Source organism: Alligator mississippiensis, chromosome 2 (genome assembly GCF_030867095.1).
Source record: "Alligator mississippiensis isolate rAllMis1 chromosome 2, rAllMis1, whole genome shotgun sequence".
NCBI classification, from domain to species: domain Eukaryota; kingdom Metazoa; phylum Chordata; order Crocodylia; family Alligatoridae; genus Alligator; species Alligator mississippiensis.
In genome coordinates, this window is record NC_081825.1 from 265,537,474 (window position 1) to 265,562,931 (window position 25,458).

The window sequence follows — 25,458 nt, forward strand, 5'->3', positions numbered from 1 at the left end:
CTTCACTAGGAAGGAAACAAATTATCTTTGTTACACTCAGGTAATATGATCCTGTATCAGAGCTTGAACACAAGCCAACGTTATATATATCTGGGCTACGGCACTTAGATGGTAAGTTTAGGAAAGAATTTCCTGGCTTTGGACAACTTAGGCCTAACCCCTTAAAAGTCCCTTTCATTTTTTATGGTTTAATGTTGCTCCTTCTCCCAACTTCCATTTCACCTTCTACCCACCCAATCCTAGCTTTTGGCAAATTAAAAAAAAAAAAAAGGGAAAAAGGATACAAAATCCTTAAAAGGAGATATCACGTAGCCTAACGTATAAATGGTGAACAAATTTAAAGACTTTTAAAGTCTGTATTGTTCACCCAGTACGTTTTTTTGTTCCATTGTGCATACATATATCAAGGGCATTTTTGAGAAAATATCCTGATGGTGGAGTTTGACTGCTTAGACTTAATAGTCAAAAAACACAAAAAAAGCCCCCAAATGTTAAAAATAACTAGCTGTTTTAAGTAAACACAGCTTCCTATTTCTGATTTACAAATGAGCAAAAAATAATAGAGGTGCACCAATACATCAGTCAGATATCGGATTGGCACCAATATAAAGAAAATTGACTGTATTGGAAATTAGCTTTTTTTGCCCAATGTGGCCAATGCATGTGCACAGCCACAGCACAGCACAGCACATAAGCAGCAAGGAGCACAGCCCAGCAGCTTGGAGAGCTGTGTACAGCTGGTAAGTCTGCTGTGGTGGAAGGGGAGGGGGGAGGGAAGGGGCATGGGGGGTGCAGATTGAGGCCCCCGCAGTGAAGGAGGGAGTGGGGCTGGAGCAGGTGCTACACAGCCGGGGTGGGGTGGGGTGCAGGATGGAGCCGTGAGCAACTCATCCAGGGGGCGCAGGGAGGAGGGTGGCAGCCCCTGCCACTGTGCACACCCTGGGAGGGCATGGGGGGCCTGTGCCCCCGGATCTGTGTGGTGTGGGGTGGGCTGCTGCTGTGGGCTGAAGCCAAGGCTGTGGTGGCCACTTCCTGGTGGGGCCTGGGCTGGGCTGGGCTGGGCTGTGCTCAGGGTGGGGTGGGTGGTGGTGCTAGGAGAGGGGGATGGGGGTGCTACGGTGAATTTTGGGGTGGCTGCAGCCCCCTCCATAGCCCTCCTCCCAGCACCACTGCTGCTTGGCCCAGCCCCCACCAGGAAGAGACCAGCGCAGCCCCAGTCCCAGCCCGCCCTCACCCCACGTACAGTTCTGGCGGTACACCATGCAGCAGCAGGAGCCATCCTCCCTGCACTCCCTGGATGAGCCGTGGCTCTGTCCCATACCCCACCCCTGCCCCAGCCCCACTCCCTCCCTCACCACAGGGGGCCTCAATCTGGCCCCTCCCATGCCTGTTCCCTTTCCCCTCCCCTTCCACCACAACAGACTTACTAGCCTACGCTGCTCTTCAAGCTGCCAGGCTGTGTATGGGAAATTGGATCGCTATTCACCAATATGCCTCCTTAAAAATTGGCTATCGATATCAGCTCAAAAAAAACCTCTATCAGTGCACCCCTAAGAAATAAAAGCCAAAACAATGAATATCCAGTATTTAGCCCATTCCTTGAGAAATGCAAAGAGATTTTTATTTTTACAAATATAACAATTTTGCTTCTGAACTGAGACTAAGTTGCCAGCTTTCAGCCTGGCCTGCTTATAAGCAGGCATTTACTATGGAAGATGCTTAGTTTCAGTAAAAGGTTTTGGGCACTCATCTAGCCATTCACAAATATAAAATACAGTGGGTCTCTTTAAGCAAATCTCATTACAACATGGTATATTTTAAGAGCATGATTTACTGTTTTCCAAAACATTGTTTAAAATGACCTTCCTGTATTTCTCTTAACCATTATCTGTATGCACCATAAACTCAGGAAGCTGCTGACATTTTATTTTCAGATTTTCTACATTTCACCAGGCAAACTGGCTGAAATGCTTTAAACACCCAATTTCCAGCTGTGACCTGATCTAATTAAAAAAATAAATTACAAACGCTGGATGCATTTACAGTTGGCTTAGTTTACAGCAATGGCAGACTGATTTAAAACTGTAATTCATGATGTCCAAGCTCTTTCCTATTCCATGACAGAAACAAGTTTTCATTAACCTTGTTTTCACTGGTGGAGAGGGTTATTTGTGCAGATTTTTGTTCTGGCCCTGACACAGCCATTCGGAGTAGAAGAGATGGATGCCCCTGCTATGCTTTTCTGACCTTCAGAAGTAGCAGATGGGCCAGCAGTCTGTAAAGGGCTAGTGCCAGCACTAGTACAGCCTACAGTGTGCACATCTAGAAGTCAAAGAAAACATCTTCAAGCCAGACAGGCTAATCTCTTATGAGACACAAGAGAAATAGCGAATGGCTATTTTCATATAATCAAGTTACTGCATGTGCACATAATATTAATACAAAGTGAAGCAATTCCAGTATTTCTTCTCATCCCTTTTTCAACAAAGCCTATGATTTTGATGCCTTCAGCATTAATCTGTACTTGAGACAAGCTGTGGAAGGGACTTCCTCCAACAGAATCACTATCCTGGCTTTGTGTCCAGAATCCTTTTGAAGGAAACTTTTAGAAAGCACCATCTGTTCCTTAGTTGGCACATAGTGACATGGGAATGACGACTGAAAGTTTCATGTCTATTGACGGTGCTAGTAAGAATCACAGTTTTTCAAAGAAAGAATGGGCTCACTACACAAAGAAAAAGCTGACACAACAGACCCACAATGATGTAGTTCATAGTTCTATGATATTTCCTAATGCATTTGGCCAATATATTGGCTCTTTAAGGCACTTCAGTGTTCCAGGTTGAGTCACCACTAAAGACAGGTGAACTGAGCCAGGACTTGTGCAAATATTGAAGTTCCTTGAGACAGTGGAAAAAGAAGCTAAAGAGTAGTTTGTCTTGGATGTTTCTAAGGAAGCATATCTAATTTGATTAAACGGGTCCTCAGCAAACATAAAAACACATAGTAATAAGTATTTTCAGCAGCACTTTAACATTTAAGTGGTATTTCTAAATAATAAAAATGGTAACTGATTATATGAAATCACTTTTAAAAATGAACAGCTTTTCCTATTCATACAGCATCAATGAATATGAAAGGTTTTCAAAGTGCTTAATAAAGATGGGTATTTTTAGGTCATGTTGCAGAGTAGGAAACTGAGGACATGGACAGACGGACAACTGTATTGCTTTGAGAGGAGGGACTTATTGCTTGTGAGATTATATCAGATAAGCCATGATTGTTTCATCTGTCCATTCCTACCCCACAGTAATTGAAGCTAAGCCAGGGTAAATTAACCCAGTTGCTTTCAAGGGTAAGCTGCATGGTTTAATTTCCATTTATGTGGGATAGGAATGGATGGATGAAACCATTAAAAGGATTCAGCTGGTCTAATTTAAGCATCTTCTCTCTTTACTTTTAAAATGATATAATTGTTTAGCTTGTCCACACCTTGAATCATAAAGAGACTGAGTGACCTTCAAAAGATCATGCAGTAAGTGGCAATGCTGGGAATAGAACCAGTGTCTGCTGAACCTCATTCACAATGACTTATTGCTATATTATATTGTAAGATATTATATATTATGGAATTAAGCATGACATTAAACAGCTAATAGTAGAGAAAGACTGAACCTGACAGCATTATCTTAATTCCTTCCAGCTTCAGAGAAATTTCGTTCCATTTAGTCTTAACTGCTTCACAGCAATGACCTGGTTCCATAGTTTTTATAAACTGGAATACCCAAAACCATGTAAACATGTCTTTATAACATGATATAAATCAAATGTTAGGACAAATACACTTTCTATTCATCATTTTTTGATTATTAAATTATTAAATATTATCTAAATTTAAGTGTCATCCAAATTTCCTTACCTGTTCTGTACACACTATGTTCTGAGCAAAAATTTATGTACTGGTTCTTAGGTTGGAATTATCAGAAGACATATAACCAGTGTGTAACAGTGCAACCAGGGGAACCATATAAACAAATACAAAGGGAACATACCCTTGTGCCACAAAACCTTTTGGCAGACATGGTACATACCGTATCATCATGTTTAAACAGTCTCATGCCTGAGAAACAAATGTCATGCACCTTCAGTCAATATTTGGCAACTGCTGATTTACTGAAGCTCCATCACTCCCCAAAGTGCAGCTGTGTCTGACTCCAGCTGGAATTGCTACTGTTTTAAAACAATGGTGTAAAACTGAATTTCCCACAAAGAAAGCTGCTGTACTTCTGCACACTTGTTAGCTGCTTTAGCGCTTCTCTTTTTCCACTTGTTACTTCATTCCATTGAGAGTTACATTAATGGAATCTTCCTTGGTTGTACTTAGATCAAAGGGAACCATTCTTTTTATTAATGCTGCAAAAGAAAGGAGAGAGTGACATGAGGAGACAGATCAACCATCTGCAAAACAATCCAGAAATGTTGATGACTGACCATGAATATATTGTACTCATGTTTAAGCGTTACTGTAGCAATGATAGTCTGGGACACGACCAGGAGGCAAGGGGCTTTCTTGTGATATCTTTTATGGGTCCAACTCTAAAACTGGGGGAGCTGTTGAACAAGTTTTCAGGCAGAAAGTGGCCTCTTCAGCAGTGCCTAGACACTAAGAAAGGTGTTTTGTGCCTGAAAGCTTGTCTAGTATCTCTCCCAATTATACAACTGGACCAATAAAAGATATCACAAAAACACTTCTCTCATCAATATATTTTTTAGATATAATGTATATTCACATGACCAGTAACAAAATTCCTAGCATCTAACAAAATAGGTTATTGCTACAAAAGCTCATATCTTTCCTCTCTATAAATCTTTCTTGTACTGACCTCACAGACATGGAAAGTAATTGATCATTATTTTATTTATAACATTTTTTACATATTGGAAGACTATGACCCCTTTCAAGCTCCTTTTTGACTAGAAATAAAAACAAATTCTTTCAAGCTTTCCTCAAAGATCATGTTTCCAAAAAACCCTTTTCATTCTTGTTGCTTTCCTCTCAACTCTCGCCAATTTCCATTTTTCTTAAGGTATAATGCTCAAAACTGGGTACAGTTTGAGAGTTGTTAGTAACACTGATTATCTTTACTGTATCTCTTTGTACAATACTTAGTACAATGATTCTCTAATATCCACTTGAGCTCTTTAAGTACCACTCCTATAGAAATTAAACAGCATTTTCTTTATACCAGTTAGGGTCAGGAATAAAAAAAATACCTTGAAGCACATCTATTAAGGAATACAGATTTTTCTGAAGATTAACACAGATCAGAGGTATCAAACTCACCTGGGGCCCATGAACTGTATTTTTGATACCTCTGCAGAAGATGAATCATGTATCTGCTCTAGCATGAAAGTTCCTAAGTGTACAGGACTGGACAAGATAAGAGGAAACATATTCTATATAAACTTAGAAATCTTATTGAGAATTTCTGTCCTTTATTCCATTTAGATTTTTTAAAGCAATTAATGCTTATGTCTTCAATTCTTTCAGATCCTTAATCTCCAGTAACCCTAAGAGTCATATTTCACTCTACAGGTCCCTATAGCATGTGGCTCCTACTATGATACCATTCATTTAATGCATGATATTCTTACAAGTTATCCATTCTAGAAGGTCTGAAGAGCTTTGAATGACTATATTTGGAGCCATAGAGAAAACCAGCATTCTGAGGATGGAAGATGGAGATGTCACATTGAAAAAGACAAAGGTTCAGGTCTACTTGTTTTATTTAGTATTTAGACCATTCCTAGACTTTGATGACATAAGAATGATGTACATCAGCAAAGATATAGAGCGAGACATGACTGCAAAGCCAGTTACATGAGGTCAGAAAGAAAAATGACTAAATTCCTTCCTCAAGAAGAAAGGCATGGAATACAGATACCCACCAACAATATAGAGCCTAGAAGCCAGATGCCTTCTGGTAAAAATTCCAGGTCAATACCATGGAATGATAAATAGTATAAACAGATGAATAGGTATCAATTCATAACATGAATGCACAGCATCTGCATTTCTTAAGAGTTTTGTAATGTAAGACTAGAGAAATGCACAGTAGCCTTGGGGGAAAAAAAAGCAATTTCTAAGGATTATTCCTTAGATAACAACCAGCAGCTGACTTTTTTAGACTAACCTTTCTTCAGTTGCAGCTGAAAATCATATGGACTGTAAACCATGTATCTAATGAGTACCTTCTTGACTAAATTATGCTCTCAGTTAAACCTCTTCCTTTCTAAGAACATGGGTATAGTAAGCAAAACTAGTTCCCACAGTACCTTTTAAAATAGCCTGTTATGGAAAAGATATCATAATCATACAAACTATAACTGAAATTTGAAGACCAAACAAGGCAGACACACAAAGCAGAAGACTAATTACTATTCCTTTCAATTGCCTGCTGCAGTTGGCAACTAAATATATCTAAGAATGCAGATTCTGGTTCTTTTTTTGGTTTTTTTATGATTTATTCTTCTTTCCCAATATTATATGGATCAGGATGCTGCCTCAGGATAATCCTAATTCAAAATCATATACCTCCCTAGAGTGTTCTCTCCAAGTCAGCACTGATCCATGATGGAAGACCAACACTGGGAAGCTTGTGGTGCTAGTGCTTATGATGTTTTGGTTTTGTAGAAGACCTTGATTCCCAGGGCTGTTAATCTGGATTCTTTCATGAACATGTGGGGTAGGGAGCAGGGGTATGGAGAATGAAATTCTGATGACTAGCGCTCAGCTATTGGCAGCAATTAAGGAGAAAAAAATATACTATAGTCTCTCAAAAGTGAAGTTTAATCTTCTGTGTCTGACCAAACAAGGAGATAAATTAGCCACAGGCAATGTGAGGTGACGCCCATTGTCAGTTTCATTAAATGTTGTGGGAAGCCTGGGAGAAAGAAACCTCAAATCAGATTTCACTGTCAAAGTTTCAAATTAGAACTGATAATATCACTTCTTGAAATTAAAAGTTCATGGAATTTGTGCTATGGAGGTGAACAAAGTTGATTTACTCTCTATTACTCCCTGGCAATTACCAGAAGAGATTCTTGTGTGAATTTCTGTCAGAGTATTTCACTGTCCTTAAGAAATATTGAAATGACTTTGGGCATACAGTTCCTGGCTTGGTGGAGATGAGTTTTGCTACAGGTGAAAGACCAAATCTGGAGGAAGTTTATTGACTAGCCAAAGATAAAGAATGCATAATAGCAGTTACTTTTAAAGGGAGAGGAGCCAGCAAAAGCTAGGGAAAAAACCCTAATAATAAAAATAAAATTTTGCATTGCTTCAGAATGAAATGGAATAAAGGGGACAGACCAAACTCTCCACTGCCTTACACCACAGTCTTAGAAAACAGGACAAAAAGACTTTTGCAGAACAGGCAAGAGAAATTAAAACATTGGAAATACTTTTGTGTCTATTTGTTTTCCATTAAAAATGAATACAATGAGAAAAACAGTGTCAGGGCCATGACTAGGACACAGGCAGCCAGGGCTTGATCCTAGGGGACCATAGCCCAGGGAATCAGGAAGAAGAAAGGCTAGGGAAAAAAGAGTCCAGGCTGAAGCCAGGAGCAGGTAGGTCAAGGCTAAAGCCAGGAGCAGAAGACTGACATCTCTGTGGGTCCAGGACATAGGTGGCCATCCTCAGCAGAACCACAGACCAACGAGTGGGCAAGAACAAGGGGCAGGAATTTGAATCAATGTTGTTTGCAAAGAGGTCTGGAGCAGGGAGCTATTGCCAAAAGGGATGAAGACAAGGGCAATTGCCTAATTAAACTACAAGTCAGGAGCTCGCTGACTGAAAACAGGGATGTGGAGCACAAGGTGTCAAAGAGCCAGCAAGGCAGTCTAGAGCAGAAGGAGTCTTGGTTGGAGTCTGGAGTCAGGAACAGCTGGGCAGGAACTAGGATGGGACAGGAAACCAGGAACCAACAAGCAGACCCAAGGACACTAGGAACAAATAGTTAGGACTGAGGAAATCATTTATAGGAAAATCAGAAGCCCAAGCTTAAACAAAGAGGTATCTGTCCTGCTGAGTAGCCTGCTGGGCACTGAAAGGGCTGCTACATAAATGCCTAGTTTGGCCACAGTAGCCAGCCCAGTTCAGGTAACCATGACCAGTGATAGCAATTTAGCTAGCCTGATGCCCAGTCTCTTGACAAATGAGCACAGATTTGAGATTTTTAAAGGGAGTTTTTTATCATCTGGCAACAAGAAAAGCATTCTTCCATATAATTTGAGATGCTCAAAAGCACGGATTTGCTTAACTTGTCTTGGGAAAAATATCTGCCTAAAATTCTAAAATACCAAGATAAACTCAATTGGCAACTAGCCCTCAGCCATGATTACATCCTAAGAAAGGAATCTTTCCGATATGCTGTGTACATAGGTATTCCTGGTGATCATAACAAGATCATTAAGCAGTTGCTCTTAATTTTTTATTTGGAGAGCTTGTAGCTGGAAAAACATATTTTTCCAATTAGCTCTGGAAAATGAATTCTGCTGTTCATTCATACAACAGGTATATCTTAGAGAGCAGCAGTTCACACTTCCCCCCTCTACCTCCAAATGGCGGGCAAAAAACATTGCCTTCCATTACAGTGACCTTTTGAGATGAAGACCTCTTCACTAGCCCCTGAATTCTAAAAGGCACCCAAAAGGTGCTGACGTTATGCCTTACCTCGCCTAAAAATAGATTTGTGCACCCATAAGGGGAATATATTTTGGTCCGTACACTCTGGAGTCACTTAAGTGCATCTTAACCAACAGCTAGCACATTATGCAGGAGGAGAGAAATTAATAGGAAGTACAGAAGAGGGATGTATACTTGGAATCCTGCCCCTCTCCTGAAGTTCAGTGCTGCTTAATGCTACCCCCTGAAGCCCTGAATTGGCCTTACTGTTAACATGGGATTCACAATTTGAAGGACATAAAGCATGAGGGAGCCTGACATAGTAGCCCAGCGAAAAGGGCACTGCATTGAAAAGGTGGGTTTGGGTCCTTTTATTTATGTATATGCAATGCCTAGAGCTAGTCACATTCCCCCTTGTTTGCTCTCCTTTTGACTCCATGGCTCTTGCATTCAGTTTCAACAGAAGGACTGGAAGATGATCCAGACTGACTGGCACAGCTCAGCCTAGCTTAACCAAGTGCATCAGTTAGACAACTCTTCTGGGAAGTGAGAGAGATGAGTTCAAACCCGCTGAAGCTAAGGAGAGGAGCACCCATGTCTCCCACTTCTTGAGCAAGTGCCCAAACTAGGAGGCTATTGGACAAATAGGTGGGGACCCCTCCTCCTGTTAGGTATATTCTGAGTAGGCTAAAAGAGAAACCCAAGCAGCATTAGGCAAATTTCAGGTACTAATATGCATCCCACTCAAAATGGCAGATATACCAAGTATAAATAAAAGCTTTTAAAATGCTTAGATCTATTTTGCCTAGAACACATTTGATCTTCACTGAAATACCTAGGACTTTACAATTACATAAGCACTAAAATGGGACTTTGCTGTTAAAGATGAATAGGTTGCTGGGTGTAGACAAAAAGCTAAAGCACTCAAATTTTTTAAGTGTTTATGTATGATCTGTTCTGTTTACCTGTTTATTAGGTGTGTGCAAAGCAGGCTGTATTCGATTTGGATTCAGATTTGGCCTGATTCGGGGGACAGCGATTCGGTTTGTTGATTTGGATCACTGTCCTGATTCGATTCGGCCGAATCCGAATCTGAAGATTCGATTCTGATTCGGAGAATCGGTGATTCAGCCGTAGACACAGCTTTATATGTTTTTTCTATATACCTCGAGGTACCAGGTGCAGCTTGTGAACTCCGAGATGGTGGGGCAGATGGAACATCCCACAGAAGCATGGGGGGGCCCCTGCATGCTTGGTGGTGGACCTGGAAGTGGACTGGAAGTACAGCAATCGGCAGCAGGGGGATGCCGGATGCCCCCCAGACACAGGAGGCACCAGTCTCCAAGCCGGGGCACAGGGAGGGGGGTGTTCCCTGTGCACTCTGCAGCAGACCAGGAAGCGAACCAGAAGCGCTTCTTGCCCACTTCCGGGTCCACTGCCGAGTGTGCTGGGAGCCCGCCCCCCAATGCTCCTGTGGGATGCTCCATCTGCCCCACCATCTCAGCATTCACAAGCTGCCTGGTACCTTGAGGTATGTAGGAAAAAAATATAAAGCTGTGTCTATGGCCAAATCATCAGAATTCTCTGAATCGAATTGGAGGTTTCTGATTTGACTCAGAGAGATTAATGAGTCTCCGGATTCGATTCAGATTCGGGGATTCAGCTGCCAAATTGGCCTGAATCTCCTTCAAATCAAATCAGTGACTGAAGCTTCATACAGACCTACTGTTTATTCTATTCTGTGTTAAGTGGAAGTTAAATCATTTTAACTTTAAATCGGTTTCATTTAGGTTTAAAGTTACAGGCCGCTTGTACACATGAGGAAGGTTTAGTTCCCTTAAACTGAAACGGTACATTTTTAATTATGACGATTATAAACCCACCATTTCATTTTAGGGGCTTCTATCACTGTTACTGAGAGGGGCCTGCTCCTTTTTTTTTTTTCTGGCAGAGCCTGCCCATGGCCAGGAGTTGAGCTGCCAGTGGGCCCTGAGCTGCAGGGGGCCCTGGTCCTTCCCTCCATAGCAGCAGCAGCAGCCCCCAGGGCCATCCAGGTGGGCTGCTATTGGGCTGGGTGCTGGCTCTGAGCTGGAGCAGCACCCAGCCTACTACCCAGGGGGCACCGCCACCACGGAGGGAAGAACTGGGGCCCCCTGCAGCTCAGATGCTGCTGGCAGCTCATGCCTCAGCCGTGGCCAGGTTCTGCTGGGAAAGTAAAAAAAAATCGCTGCTTGTTTTTCCTTCCCTACCGGAGCTTCCAGCACCCTGTGCACTGTCCGCACCACCTTCCCGCCATCTGGGACCACCTGTGAATGGGCTAGCTTGCCGCTGGGCCAGAGTGGGAAAATAGCAGGCGGGTGGCTGGGTGTATGGCAGCTGGAAAAGGCAGTAGGAATGGTGCATGGGACACTGGAAGCTCACCAAGCCCCATTTTCCCCAAGCTTCCAGCACCTTGTGTACCATCCCTGCCACCTTCTCCAGCTGCCAGTATACTCAGCTGCCCTCCTGCCACCACCCTGTGCTGCCCCAGGGACAAGCTGGGTGTGCTAATGGCTGAAGGAGGCGGGGATGGTGTATCACTGCAATTTGTTAGGCAATAGATCAGGATGTGTTTTCATTTGCTATGTAACAAAGTAATTACATAGCAATACACTCCAGCATGTATACCGTGTGATGAAATTAAATTGCAATACGCTGCTGCACGTGTAATGTGTGACACAATTATAGTACCATAAAAGGGCAACTGAACAGCTAAATAGGGCAATTTCATCAAGTGTACAGGTGGCCACGGTGGCTTAGCTGCCTTATCCAGCTGTAGCAGTGGACAGATGAAACAGTTCCATTGGTCCAACTGATATATGTTGCTGAGCTGCAAGCTCCCCTTCTCTTTTAAAATGGTTTAATGTTACAGGTGTCCACAGCCTTTATCCTACTACCTGTCCCCAAAGCCTGGCAGCCCACTGCTTACTTACATTCTTGAAATTCATGAATGCTACCAAAATGTTAGTTGCTAATACTGTTTTCTTCTATTATCTGGGGGCAAATCTTGTTTAATTAATGTAGGAGTAATAATACATACACTCCTCATCTCCAAAGGCAACAATACTACCCATGATATAAGTGACTAGACTCCTGTTACATTTAGGTCCCTGGTATCATTATATATAAAGAGTTTGATAATATAATGACAAAGGTTAATAACATTGTCAATTCATCTAACAACTTTAAACCAACAATGCTATATGACTTATATGTGAGGCTAATCCATAATACTCTCAACGTACACATTCATTTACAGTATGTAATGAGTCACTTTACTTTGTGTGTCAATAATGCCCTTTGCAACACAAAATAAGTTTGCTATTGCTCCTCTTTGTCCATAACTGATCAGGTATATGTAAATACAATATACTTCTCAAATCTTATTATTTACTTAACTCCCTCATCTGGCAATCAGAGCATAACATCACTGACTTTACAACTGCCTTTCAAACAAATACAAAAATAACTTCATTTTCTTGCTTTAGATCTCCAAGGTAAAATATGTATCAACTAGAAACTAGATAGAAAATGTACAACTGTGCAAGTACAGCTCTACACAAAAATGTCAATCTGACTCTGGCACTATCATTTTGGGTCCAAATCTTGGGGGTTTTTTAAATGCTGTTCCATGATATATTGAAGTCCACACATGCATTCTGTTAATGGCCTTGGATTATAAACATTTTTTCTATTAATCTCTTTAAAAAGCATTTCAGTTCACTTTTAACTCTAAGCCAGGTTGTTTTAATTAAACAATTGGGGATGACTATCTGTAAAAAAAAAAAATCGGATCTTTCTCTGATTTAGATCCAGACGTCTAAATACCAGGCATAATCTGAATATATAAAAACCCATGTTCACACAAATAAAGGAAACTTTTCTGAAGTTTAGGCCAGCTTCTGACTGCATGAATATGTGCAAAGAAAAACAAAAATAGGTATGGATGTACTTATGCTGAATCACAATTCCAAATCTGTGAATTTTACCTACCATTTACTCATCTTTGATTGCACTCCTTGTGAGGGGCTACTGTCTTGTGGTTAAAACAGTAGGCGGGAGGAGTCTTAAATTCTATTTCTAGATCCCCACTGACTAATATGCGGACTCAAGTGAGTCATTTAACCTCTCTGGGATTCACCTTATTCATGGATGTAAATAATAATTACCTACTTCATAATGGTGTTGTGAGGCTAAATTGATTAATGCTTGTAAAGTACTGTAAGATCCTTGAATAAAAGATACTAGCAAAGTGTTATTTTGCAGTCTTTCTAATGATTTTTTTTTATTTCGGGTATTATTTTAGGAAAAAGTTCAGAAATTATCATTAGACAATGAAAAAGTGACTAAGTAGAATCTTACTTTTATGGTTTAAACATTGTTTTAAAGCAGTGGAGGTCAACTATTTTGGCAGGCATGCCACAAATTAGCTTCATACCCTCCCTGAGTGCCACTCCAATTCCCTTCCTTTACCTGATCTGCTGCTCTGCTTTCTATTGCCTACCCTGTGCTCCCCTGCCTGATCTGCTGCCCTGCTTTCTGCTTCCTGCCCTATCTGCCTCTGTGCTGCCTGCCTCCTCCATATTCTACCATGTGTCACATGTATAGACTGCTGTGCCAATTGTGGCGCTTGTGCTGGAGGTTGGCCACCCATTTTAAAGTATTCAGAAAGTCAAAGATAGATGCAAAAATAGCCAACAGAATAAAGAAGTAAATTAGATATTCTATGCCTAAAACCACTGGAGAGGAAGTTTCTCTTATTTGCACTGTGTCATAGGAAAAGGAAGAGAAAGCAAGAAAAAACTGGCTGAGATGGGAACTAAAAGGCAGTGAATGAAACCAGATCAAGGCTCCAATTTCAGGGTCCCTGTCTGAACGTGGGAGTTTCCTTGTGCTGTACAGATACAAGTACTCAACTGTACTGGTGCAGTAGACCTAGGTAGACTGAACTGGTAGATTTTCTCTAGACTCTCATAGTATTGTGGTTTAGTTTTGATCATCACTTTTCATGCCTGACATTACCATGCATTGAGCAATTCATATTTGGTTTGAAGTGCTCTGAAAAATGAAAATTCTATGCAGATACTGATTATTACATTCTAGGATCGGGTTTGGCCCAAAGCTTTGCTACACTCTTTACCAAAAATCAGACACAGATGTCATCTAGCTCCCTACATACATCTTTTATATTCTGGGACATGCCAATCTGCCAATATTTAACAAATATTTTAAACCAGAATATTGCATTGATAGTAGTCTGCAAGGAGCCTTGTACTGTAACCAGTTTAAAGGAAGGAGGAAAGACTGGAAAATATTTGCGTGCTTTTCCATGTAACCAAAACTGTTTCACTGAACCATAACTGCTGAAATAGGTAAAAATAAGGGGTCAAAGGTACAGCTAGCACTGAACCATTGCATTTTGTTTCACAAAAGTACACAAAGTGCGCATTATTGAGTGTGTAGTCAGTATGCAGCTTGCATACATTGACATTGTGGGGATGGAAGGGGTGATCTCATTCCTGAGAAATGTTTTCTAAAAATATATGATACCTGGTGCAATCTGACCTGTTCCAAAGAGGTGGGGGGGGCAGGAGGAAATGTTTGGAAGTATTTTGTAAGGCAGTTATAGCAGAAAAGAATAACTAATTGTGGAGATTTTTTGTTACATAATTCTTACAACCTGAATCTGAAAGTGGTGAGCTCGACATAAAGCTGGTTTTAGGTCGCCAGGTGGACGATAGGGCTGCTGCTTGTATGTCAGAAATATCATCATGTGTTTCCTCCTCCTGTAACAAGGAATGACAAAGTTTTATGTAAAATATCTGCATCAGTTAAATTACATATTCTTTTATCCACTGAGATTAAATACAGCTTTAGCTCTGATTACACGTGCACAGTATTTTTTTGTTAAACTTGATAAACCCCGATTTCATCCCCCCAGAATATTATTCTTGCAGTTACTTTTAAATCTGATTTTAAATTCCTCCTGAATTTCATGTTTTTGTCAATGGTCAAGATCCCTTGAAAGAACCCACCTTGTCTACCTAGCTTGAGAACTTTGCAGTTTCTTCTTACTGTAACTGGCTGTATAAATGCAGAGCGCTCCCTTTCCCATTTATATAAGATCCAAGCCCCAAAGTGAAGCTGGAGGACAGAATATGCCCTCATGATACAGCTCCTGAATGAGCGACATCAATTTTCTCCAGCAAAAAATCTTATTGAAAAACTCAGTTCTCTTTCTGCCTTTCACAAAGTGAACTCCAAACCTTTACATTTTAAATACAAGTTTGACACATCATCTATAAAACCTGAAACAGGATTTCCATTTTTCTTCCCAATTTGAAAATATGCAACTCCCTCCCCCCCAAATATAATATTCTAAGTTATACTGCAAATAGCATTAGGATATGCACATACAGCAAATTTCTTTGTTGTGCAAAACCATTTGGTCTATATGCTAGAAAAGGAAGAACATTTAAAGAAGGCAATTTAGCCAAAAATATCTGGAGATCTGTATTAGCATCAAAGCAAGTAGTCTTGAATTATAATGCCCTCCAAAACAAGATTAAAAGCCTGGGTTCTTTTCCAAATTACTCCGTTTCTTGAGATGAGAGGAATGATAACACTCAAATGTATTTGTTCATGGAATACTGTACTTTGTTACTAAATTTCTTCACAACAGCCTCAGGGAATTTTCTTAAAAGTATTCTGCAATTTATCATTCTTGCTATTACATTTTGAAAACTAAACAGATAACAAAACAAAATCCAGCATTAATTTAGAAACTAAAATGGGCTTTTGTCCCATCAGTGAACAGGATTTTACACCTATTAACATTAATAGGAATTACACACATAAATCTTGTGAGTCAATGAGCGACTGGGTACCTAAAATGTACATCCTACAGCAAAAACTTCTAAAAGAAAAACATCAATTTTTTCTTCTGCACATTAAATTCCAATCTGTTCTTTCTTGATCCTCATTCCTTCAGAAATGCAGTCTTAGAACAGAACTGTTAAACAAGCCCTAGCTGGTATGTATACCTTACCTGCAATCTCAGTATTATGAAAACCCTTTCCATTGGCAGGCATGACTTCTTCTCTACTGCATTTTTTCTCGCATACTTTGTGTACACACACACACACACGCGCATGTACATCCGTGTACATTTAGATTTTATGGTAGTGATCTTGTCTCTTTAAAAAGCTCAGCTCTTTCTATTACATCCAACACCAAGAGATTGCTTCTTGTTTTTCACTTTTTATTTAATTTGAATTCCCTATATTTTGTTTGATTACTACCGTATTTACTCAAATGTAAGACAAGTTTCTCCCCAAACAGCATAGGGGAAAAAGCCTCTTATCTTACATTTGCATACAAGGAAACCACATAAAATATTCAGTGCAACCCATCTGAGTAAGACATATGGTAGTGCCCCTTAAGCACAGACCCCCTCAGCGACAAGTCTTTTCAAGTCATGATGATCCACTACATTGTACTCATTTCAATATCCTCTTCATTCCCACAGCTGGGCTGCACCTTTCTTTCCCATTTCCAATGATTCCTGTTTTTCACCAGCTTTAAATGCCTGGCAAATATCATGAAATGGAGCCCAAAACAGCTTGCTCAGAATCCTGTTGGCCCCTCTCTCAGACTGTTGCTTGTGATTAGTGTGGCCCTGCTCTGCATGAAATCAAGTTGGACCAAGCTGACCTATGTCTCATCTGCATATACTTTTTCTGGAGGATCCCAGGACTCGGGAAAAGAACACCCAGTTCCAGTTATGAGTGAGTGTTAATTAGCACATGACTCCATTGTAGGGGATATCTAGAGTACAAACACACACCGTGGGGTCCATCAGGGCTTGAAATGCTGTTGACTCTGGTGGGGTCCAGCCCAATGAACTATATGGCAAGTCATGACCCTTTTGGCTTTGGACTAGTATGCATAATTTGGACTTTCTCTCAGTAGGTAACAAAGTGCTGCTTGTAAGCTGTGTTTAGGGAGTACCTGTGCTAAAAGTTGCAGCAGTTTAAAAAAAGGCAAAATGCATTACTTATGCATGAACACAAGTCTGTGGGTACAAGTCTATGCAAATTACTACAGCTATGTTTATTTCAGTTAGTTTTTTCCATGTGCTCAGGAAGAGCAAGGTCTGACACTAAGGAAAGGGAAGAGGTTGCAGAAGGAAGAAGTTGGGGGAGGAGGGGAGGGGAGAGTGCAAAGGAACTACCTGACCCCCCAGATGTAGTTTCCTTTCTATAACAGTGGGAGGCTGATACATTCAAAACAAACCTCTACTAATTAGATTCTATACTTGGAAAATTATATCAAATGTATAGATTTTCCTTATATGGAATCTAATTATTGGGAAGTCATCTTATAATCAGGGTTGTCTTATACCTGACTAATTGTGGTATTTGTTCTAAGCCTTTACTAATTCCCTGTTTTTCCTCTCCAATACCACTCAGTGCCCACCTAACTGACAAATCAGTATTGTAGTGCTTGAAAGCACTCTACCCCACTACCGGTGTTCCCTATTGTGGGAAATCTGACACTTTTACCTGTCCCAATAGCACTCATGGCTGATCCTGGGCTTCCAAGCAATAGGTTTTTCACAGCCTGTAATGAGCCTAAAGTCGACAGATGAAACGATAGATTGCACAAGAGGGATAAGAATCAGGAAAGAAAATAAAAAGCATAAGGAAAGAGGAAAACTGCTCTTAGGAGATCACTCATTTTGCTTTTTTATTTTTTTGCTTAAAATCAAGATGCAAAGTTAGACCAGATATTGCATTTTTTGAGATTATTGTAAGAAAGCCAGCTGAAGGAAATGTGTTTTGTGGAAAGGCTTAGAGGAGATCATTCAGGAGGAGGTGGGCTGAGGCAAAGGGTGTGTGTAAGGAGACAAGAGAGTGAGAGAGAGAGAGAGAGGGAGAGAGAGAGAAAGCAAGTGAGAGAGCAAGAGAATGAGCAAGAGAGAAAAAGGGAGAGAAAGAAGTTGGTACAAGGCTCTGCAGAAGGTATTTATAAGCAGGCCCTTTCTTGAATCACCTACCAAGTACTTGGCTACTATGTATAAAAAAAGCACTTTATTTTATATATAGTGTGAATTGAAACTGTCAGAAACCGGCAACTTTGATGTTTCCAAAGAGGACACCTTTCTATCACTCAGCTTTACAGAATAGCTAATGACATATTGTAAAAATAAAATAAAGGAATTAATCAATAGTGTATTCGAAGCAGATGAGAGGGTGAGAAAGGCAAGCAATAAAGAGGGATTTCTTAGACTAAGCCAGGCTGATCACTGAAATCAGATTAGCACCTTCTGTTACTTATTTCTGAACATTCCGTTCCATTTGAAACAGCTGTGACAGCAGACAGGCCTGTATGTCGTGCAAAAAACCAATTAGGCCTTACTAAAGGGAAGCCATTAAATGCTCCCTGTTGTCTAAAGAGAGAGGCAATATTATTTTGGAATCAGTCTTGTATTGGATTCTTAATATAAAGTTCAGATCAAGCCGGCAAAGTAAGCTCCGTCAGCTTAGCACAATATTGTGCTACACCCTCAGCTGATACAGGCCTTCCTTACTCAGCATTTCAAAGTTTTCCAAAATCCGATAAGTATTGCAATGGTTACTGTTGCATAGGGCAAGAGAAGTAATGGAAGAAGAGGGCTAATTAGCACTTGAACTGAAAGAGAGGCTGCCTTGCATACCTCTTGCTAGTTACTCTCTATGGAAAGGAGAACTTGGATGCTCATTGGCTTTTAAGTACAGCAGCAGAGTATTAAAAGTCATTGGCCAGCTTTGTTCCTATGTTTCTCTTGCAGGGAAAAGAGATCAATGACTCCATGCTTACAAGAGCAGAATAGGCAGACACCATATATCAAGATCTACCCAAAAATAGGACTAAAAAACCCTAAACACAGCTGAGGCACTGAGTAGAAGAACCCACAAAGTCTTGGCAGCCTGACTAACATCTGACCACTTTCTCTTTGATGGTCTGCAGGAATATTGGCAGAAGCCTTTTTATTCGATTTTAGCTTTTCATAGAATCTATTTCCTGTTTCTGTCACACAGGAAATTGTCAGAATCTGATTACAGGAAACTGCTTTTAGCTATGTAACCCAATGCATGACATGATAAATAAGCAGTCTGATGTAAATAGAGAAAATGTATTAGCAAGTACTAAATACATGCGCAGTAACAAAATTACTGTGCAGTAGTGCCAGCAAATCTTTTAAGTGGTGCTACTGTGCAGTAAACTAATAATACTGCACAGTAGCATGTTAGCACAGTCCGTACTGTGACGCACTACTGTGTAGTATTTTTTGGTTACTACGCAGTCAGCATTTCATGTAGACACACCCAATGAGCATCTTTTGTAAAGCTTCTAGAAGCGAGGGGACCCATCTAGGTTGTGGAAGACCTGGGTTCAGATCCCTACTCCTTTTGATTCAGAGTCTGTACTTGATCACTTTTTTTCCCTCTCTTCTTCTACCTATTTCCTCCTACCCTTCTTGCTCCCAGATAACTCTGGGCCTGAGAAACCTGAAAGTTTCATTGACCCGAACACACTTCGGTAAAACAATCCAGTTTTAACAAATCCAACAAGACACTATTTCACCAAAAAATTCTAGCTAGGTCAAGTAGGTACAAGTTTCATACACCAACTATGATAAATGAAACGGAAACACTGTTCATGTAAGATTTCAGTCAATATGAGCCAATCTTCATAAAAAGCATGCTCATCCTATGGGCTGAATACAAGCAGGAATAAAACAAAAGAGAGGACAGACATATACCTTGAAACGTTGGATCTTTTTTTTTGAGTCTTCCAGCTGCTGCTGTAGGGATCCCACTATTTCTTTATATCTAGTGTATCTCTCTTCAATCATCTCTCTCTGGCGATACGCTTCCTGGAAACACAAGGAAAGGACTGAATTTTTTTGCAAAGTGAAAAACAGCTAATGAAAGAAACTTAGTTTGCTACTGTAAATGAAAATATCACTAATAGATTTTCAGAAGAGTAAATACTAGCTTTTGGAGCTAGAAATACATGGAACATGCTGTCTTGCTGCTGATCAAAGAGAGCAGCTCAGTACAGAATACTCATGTTAAGAACAGTCTTCCTCCTTGTTAATTAATATCATTTAAAATAAACTATTTCTTACATCTTCCCAAAATAAATTATGCCATGGCTACTAACAGAGCAATTTAGTTTATTTCTTTATGGGGAAAACAGAATTTAATTTATTTACCTATAGCTGCATTAAGAAAAAGATGTTCTCTACATACATGCAAACAATACTTTGAAAATAAAATAATAATAGTAATAATAACAACGACGATGATGATGCAACAAACGCACACATAGCAAGCTAGTCAACCTTTTGCCCTAACATTTTAGTCATGGTAATTACAGGCAGCGTTCCCTCTATGCTGTGTGGCACATGCAGTCATGCAGGCATGCCTGGCAGCTTGGCATGAGTGCACCTGCATGTCTGTACACACTGTGCAGCTTAGAGGGAATGCTGGTTACAGGAGAATAAAGATGAGTTCTATTCTGGTCCAAACTTCACGATAGGAACTTAGTTAACAAATCATATTTCAGAACTTTTCGAAGCGATTATGATATAAGTAGTAGAAATAATCAGTGTTGCTTTCAGATTCGATTTAATTCTCAGTGTTCCCAGTTAAAATCAAGCCTTTTGAATGGTGACTGACCAAATTTGTTATACAATAAAAAAGAATGAACAATCAGAAGCATACAATGCCATTTTTACCACAGCAGTTATTAGAGCACTCCTATAATCTAAAAGTCCTAAAATCTCTAGGAATAAAATAACTAGCAAGAAGATTTAGCTCCATCTTGGTTTCCCACAGCAGATATAACCATTTTCCGGAGTTTACAGAAAATATATGAAAAATGGAGGTCCTGTCTGTTCTATATGGATATTATAGTTTATTTTGCTTTTTAGAAAAGTTTAGAATTCTTCCTAAAATGTCCCTTTCTTTGTAGCGCTGCAAAATACTTCATGCATGTTTGTTCCCTAACTCTACCTATGGCTACATTTCAGTTCTGATGTGTTTAAATACCCAAAATACCAACAAGCCTAATATTAGATTCACTTGATATCAACCCATCACAGCACCCCTTCGAAGTAGGTATTACCCTCATTCCACAAAAAAGGAGACCTATGTACAGTCAAACTAAGTTTCTTGCTCGTGGTCAGAACGTTGGAGCATGAAGCAGTGTGTGGGATGCTGATTCTGATCTGATACATTTAAGTTAAATCAGAACTTGAGCTGACTGAAGAATGAAATCCTGTTGGCAGCAACTTTTAAGGTTTCCAAATTAATTTTTGTTCTGTATGGCTAGGGACAGACATTCAAAAAGTTAGAGCCTGAATTGATTCAACCTTTGCAGGTTAATTTAACCTGCCTAGGCTGAACCGGTTTGTAACAGGGCAAACATTGTCTCTGAACTGAGACCTTGCAGGCACATGCCTGCAGTTGCTCAGGCCAGGCGCCAGGGGCGCTAGAGCATGCCCTCGGCTGCAGGGAAGCTGTGTTGGGGAGGCGTGACCAGTCTGGGGTGAACTGGCCAGAGAGGGGTTTAATTCCTCCCTCTCTTTCCCACCAGTGGGGACCCGAGCTGGGTCTGCGGGGGGCTCCCCCCTCACTGCTGCAGCAGCAGGGCACTATGGCCCCTGAGGCAGAGAGAGGCAGGGAGGAGAGTTAGTCTGCCCTCCACCCCCACTGGCATGCAGGTCTGCCTGCTGTTGCTGCTGCAGTCCCTGTCCTGGAATAAGCCCTCTGCTAGCCCTAGGGAAGAACCCCTGTCCCTGGCCCCCCACCCTAAGGCACTCTGCCGGCCAGCATCTGACCGTGCCCCCACCCTGCCACTGCAGCGGGAGGGGGCAGAGCCTTTGTTGGGGGCAGCAGCCCCTGTCATAATGTGGGGGAGCGCGAGCCCCTTCCTGGTGGGGGTGCTGCACTGTGGGGCCAGCAGAGCTGCAGTAGGCTGCATGTGGCAACACCAGGATCTGGAGTGGGCCAGAGCCCTGAGAGCCCCCCACAGCGCTGCCGCACTCCACAGCAGCCCTGCCTGCCCTGCAGAGAGGCCCCTGCCAGGAAGGGGCTCGAGCTCTGGGAAGCCATGATGGGCTGCTGCCTGTCACGGTTACTCACCACGCCAGCAGCTGGAGCAGTGAGCGACCAGGACAGGTAGCAGCCCGTTATGTCTTCATAGAATCATAAATGTCTTCCCAGAGCATGAGCCCTTTCCCAGTGGGGGTTGCTCTGCAGGGTCAGCAGAGCTGCTGCAGAGTGCAGCAGCACTGCGAGGGGCTTGCAGGGCTCTGGCCCACTCCGGACCCCGGTGCTGCAGCACGTAGCCTGCCACAGCTCTGCCAGCCCCGTAGAAGTGCCCCCACCAGGAAGGGGTTCGCACTCCCCCACATTATGACAGGAGGTGCTGCCCCCAACAAGGGCCCTGCCCACTCCCGCTGCAGCGGGGGAGAAAGGGGGAAGGGGGCACGGTCAGGCAAGGCCCCTAGGGGGAGAGAGGGGCAGCAGGGAGTGCAGCGGCGCGGGCAGCCAGACCTGGCTGCCAGTGGGGCAGAGGGGAGACTAACCCTCCTCCCTGTCCCCCTCTGCCTCAGGGGCCATGGTCCCCACTGCTGCAGCAGCAAGGAGGAAGTGCCCGGCAGACCCGGCTTGGGTCCCTGCAGGTGGGATAGAGAGTGGGGAATTAAGCCCCTCCCTGGCCAGACCTCCACCCCTGCCTGTCTCTGCTCTGGCTGGGGAGCAGAGAGCCCAGCCAAGAGAGAATGCCAGGATGCTGGGGGTCTCTGGTTTAACTTAAACCAGCAAAACAAAAGCAGAACATTTGAATGTTTCAGTAAAAATCATATAAATAGGTATGAGAGCAACATGAGGTTATGATACTGCTTGTAGATGCAAGAAGACCTAGCTTCAAGTCCAACCTCTGACTTGTTCAGAACAGAATTTCTCAGCCTAGAGTACTTCAATGTAGGAAAAGCAGAGACCTGAACCCAGGTTTTTCACATCCCAAACCTATATTCTACCACTGGGCACAACAGTGTGGAAGGCAGTCTCTCTCTAAAACTCAGAAAAAAATATTGATGAAGCCTAAAATGGAACATGATGTTTCTTTCATCAAAATTTTACTTAATTGAAGCTATTCTGATAAGTTGTACATTATGAAAACAACAAATACACTATGTAAAACAAAGATAAATTCTACAACAACAAGAATATAGTCCTAGCCATATACGTCTTTTAAATGCCTGTGAATTCCTTAAGATGAAAGATTCTATATGAAAAACAAATGCAAATCATTATGTATTTTCCCTAATGCCAAGTTAAATAGTTCTGATTTAAAGGGGGTATTTTTTGCTTTTTATTTATTTATTTATTTTTGAGTTACTGGGTTCCCAACTCTCCTTTAGAAAACAACTGATTCCAGGAATAGAATTTCCTAATTCTCATGAATGTAAAAGAATTACAGCATTGTAATTAATCTATTAGGCCTCAGAAGATCTAATTTTAGGTTTACCAGCCTTAACAGTCTCCCCCTTAAGGCTGTCAACTTGCTCCAAAATGTCAAAATTACCATATATCTTGATTTGGCAGCTCTACTGTAGGGAAAAAAAAGCCATTCTTGTTGACATTAGGTAAAAGTAGTATAGAAGCCATATAAACAGATTTCCTGTAAGGCTCAGCTATTTCCTCTTACTACTTTGGATGCAATAGGAAAGTATTTTAAGAACTAAGATGAATGCAATTAATTGCAGTGCTTTAAATGAGTTTTATTGAAAATGATTAAAACAGAGCAACCCTCCACGCTGCAAATCAGCAGCATGGGGAATGCCTGCATGAGCACTCTAGTAATCCATTTTTACCTCTGTGCTGCTATACACATGCCTAACACTTTACAGGCAAAATAAGACAAGAAGGGCTTTTCATTCCAAAATATGTCACTCAGGGTATATGGAGGGTAAATATATAAGCACCACAGCTGCTTACAGACATGAACCTCCTCCCCCCCACCTAAAAAAATGGCACTTTATTTTCAGCTTGGTGCACCCCCACACTGAGCACAGTGCATGTCCATAAGAGTTTCTTTGAGCCGGCTCACCCAACGTCTGTATAGATCGGGTGCTTCAGCAGCACTTTTTGGCGCTTTTATCGAATAGATGATTGAATCAGCTTTTAGATAAAAGTGCCAAAAAGCCCCACTGAAGTGTTCAATCTACACAGATGCTGGGGAGCCAGGTCAAACTAACACACTTCCTCTTGTGGTAAAGCGCTGTTTTGTTTTGTTTTGTTTCACATTGTACTCTGCACCCAATCAACTATGAACTGGTTTTTGACCTTTGAATATAATTTCAAACCCCTCTTCTTTCTTTCCTTTAGGGATATGATGCGACTGTGAACATATATTACATTTGTAGTGCTAAAAGTGCCTCAGTAGCGCAACAAAAAGTTAAGCCCCGCCCTCCCCCCCAAGAGCTACAAAAAAGGCATGAGCACTACAATAATGTCAGAGGCACTATAGAAGTGATTCTGTTTCAAACAGCAATTTCCCTGTAGCATTATGTTTTGATAAGCTCATTGTCCTCCATAGGAAGTTGACTGACTGCCCAGTGATCCCCATTCCTGCTGGAGGGGAGAGCAGGCTGTCAGTGATGGGGTTCACTGCTTGGACCCCTGAGGGACATGTTGCAGCCTTCTATCATCCCGTGGCTGGAGAGCACAGCACTGCAGCAACTTTGTGGTGCACATATGCATGCCCCTCATAATGTTCTATTTTTATAGCACTACAAAATGCTGAGGGCACTTGTAGTGCTACATATAACAGCTGGCAACAGCCTCTGTTAGGTGCTTTAAGGCATTGTGTTTGAGAGTCTGAGAAATTATACAAATTGTAAGTGAAATCCTCCTTGTCTTTTTCAAAAGAATAGTTCTGAACTCAGAGTATCAGTATGAGCATGGTAAATTTATCACTTTACTACTATAATTCTCTTAATCATCTGCAACAATCTCTTTTGGATCTGGCACAGAAGTTCAATACACCAGTTTAATCTAAATCAGTTCTCTGATACTGCATCCATCCAGGTTTATCTTAAACTGGTTTTGGCCACTTTGAAAGCAGTTTATGTGCACTGAACTTCTGTGGTGTTTCAGATTTGAACTAGTTTCCAATCGCTTATACCAGTTTATGTCTAACTTCCATCTCTAGCCTTGGTAGCACAACTTAGTGGCAAAAGGCAATAGCAGAAAGGTGAATGTTCTAAGGATGAGGCTGGGAGCACTCAATTCATTCTGTTGGGCCAGGAAGCAGCAAAACACTTCAGCATATGTTTAATTTTAATCAAATACTTTAATCCATCCATACCAAGTAAAATAGTTACCTTTTATTGGAACTTAAGCAAATGCTTCAACAGAATATGAAGTGTTTTGCTGAACTGGGGCCTCATGATTCAATTCTTATTTGAAAAATTTGTTACACAGACTATAAAAGACCTCCATCACCTACTGAAGCTTTCTGTAGAAGGCCTTATTACATGAAGTTGTTGCAAGAAAAGTAGGAGTTTACATTTATAGAAAGCAGCGATGGCGATACCGTTTTTATCCATTTTGCATACTGAACCTTCTGCATGGTTTTTTTCTTATACATGAAAGTGTGTTTACCCAATA

At 41.3% G+C, this 25,458-nt stretch overlaps 1 protein-coding gene across 3 annotated transcripts in view; it reads right to left on the reverse strand.

Moving 5' to 3' along the window:
- Positions 1-1,414: 1,414 nt before the first annotated feature.
- The window catches only part of CEP128 (centrosomal protein 128), a 366,371-nt gene continuing 342,327 nt past the window's right edge, over positions 1,415-25,458 (reverse strand). For 2 of the 3 annotated variants that reach the window (XM_059723138.1, XM_059723137.1), the window contains 3 exons: positions 19,536-19,649; positions 14,409-14,514; positions 1,415-4,413 (listed from right to left, as the gene is read on the reverse strand). In XM_059723138.1, coding sequence (XP_059579121.1) covers positions 4,331-4,413; positions 14,409-14,514; positions 19,536-19,649 — 303 coding nt within the window. In that variant the 3' untranslated portion in view covers positions 1,415-4,330. Of the gene's footprint in view, positions 4,414-14,408; positions 14,515-19,535; positions 19,650-25,458 lie in introns of those variants that run through there. The other variant, XM_059723139.1, reaches the window with a different exon arrangement.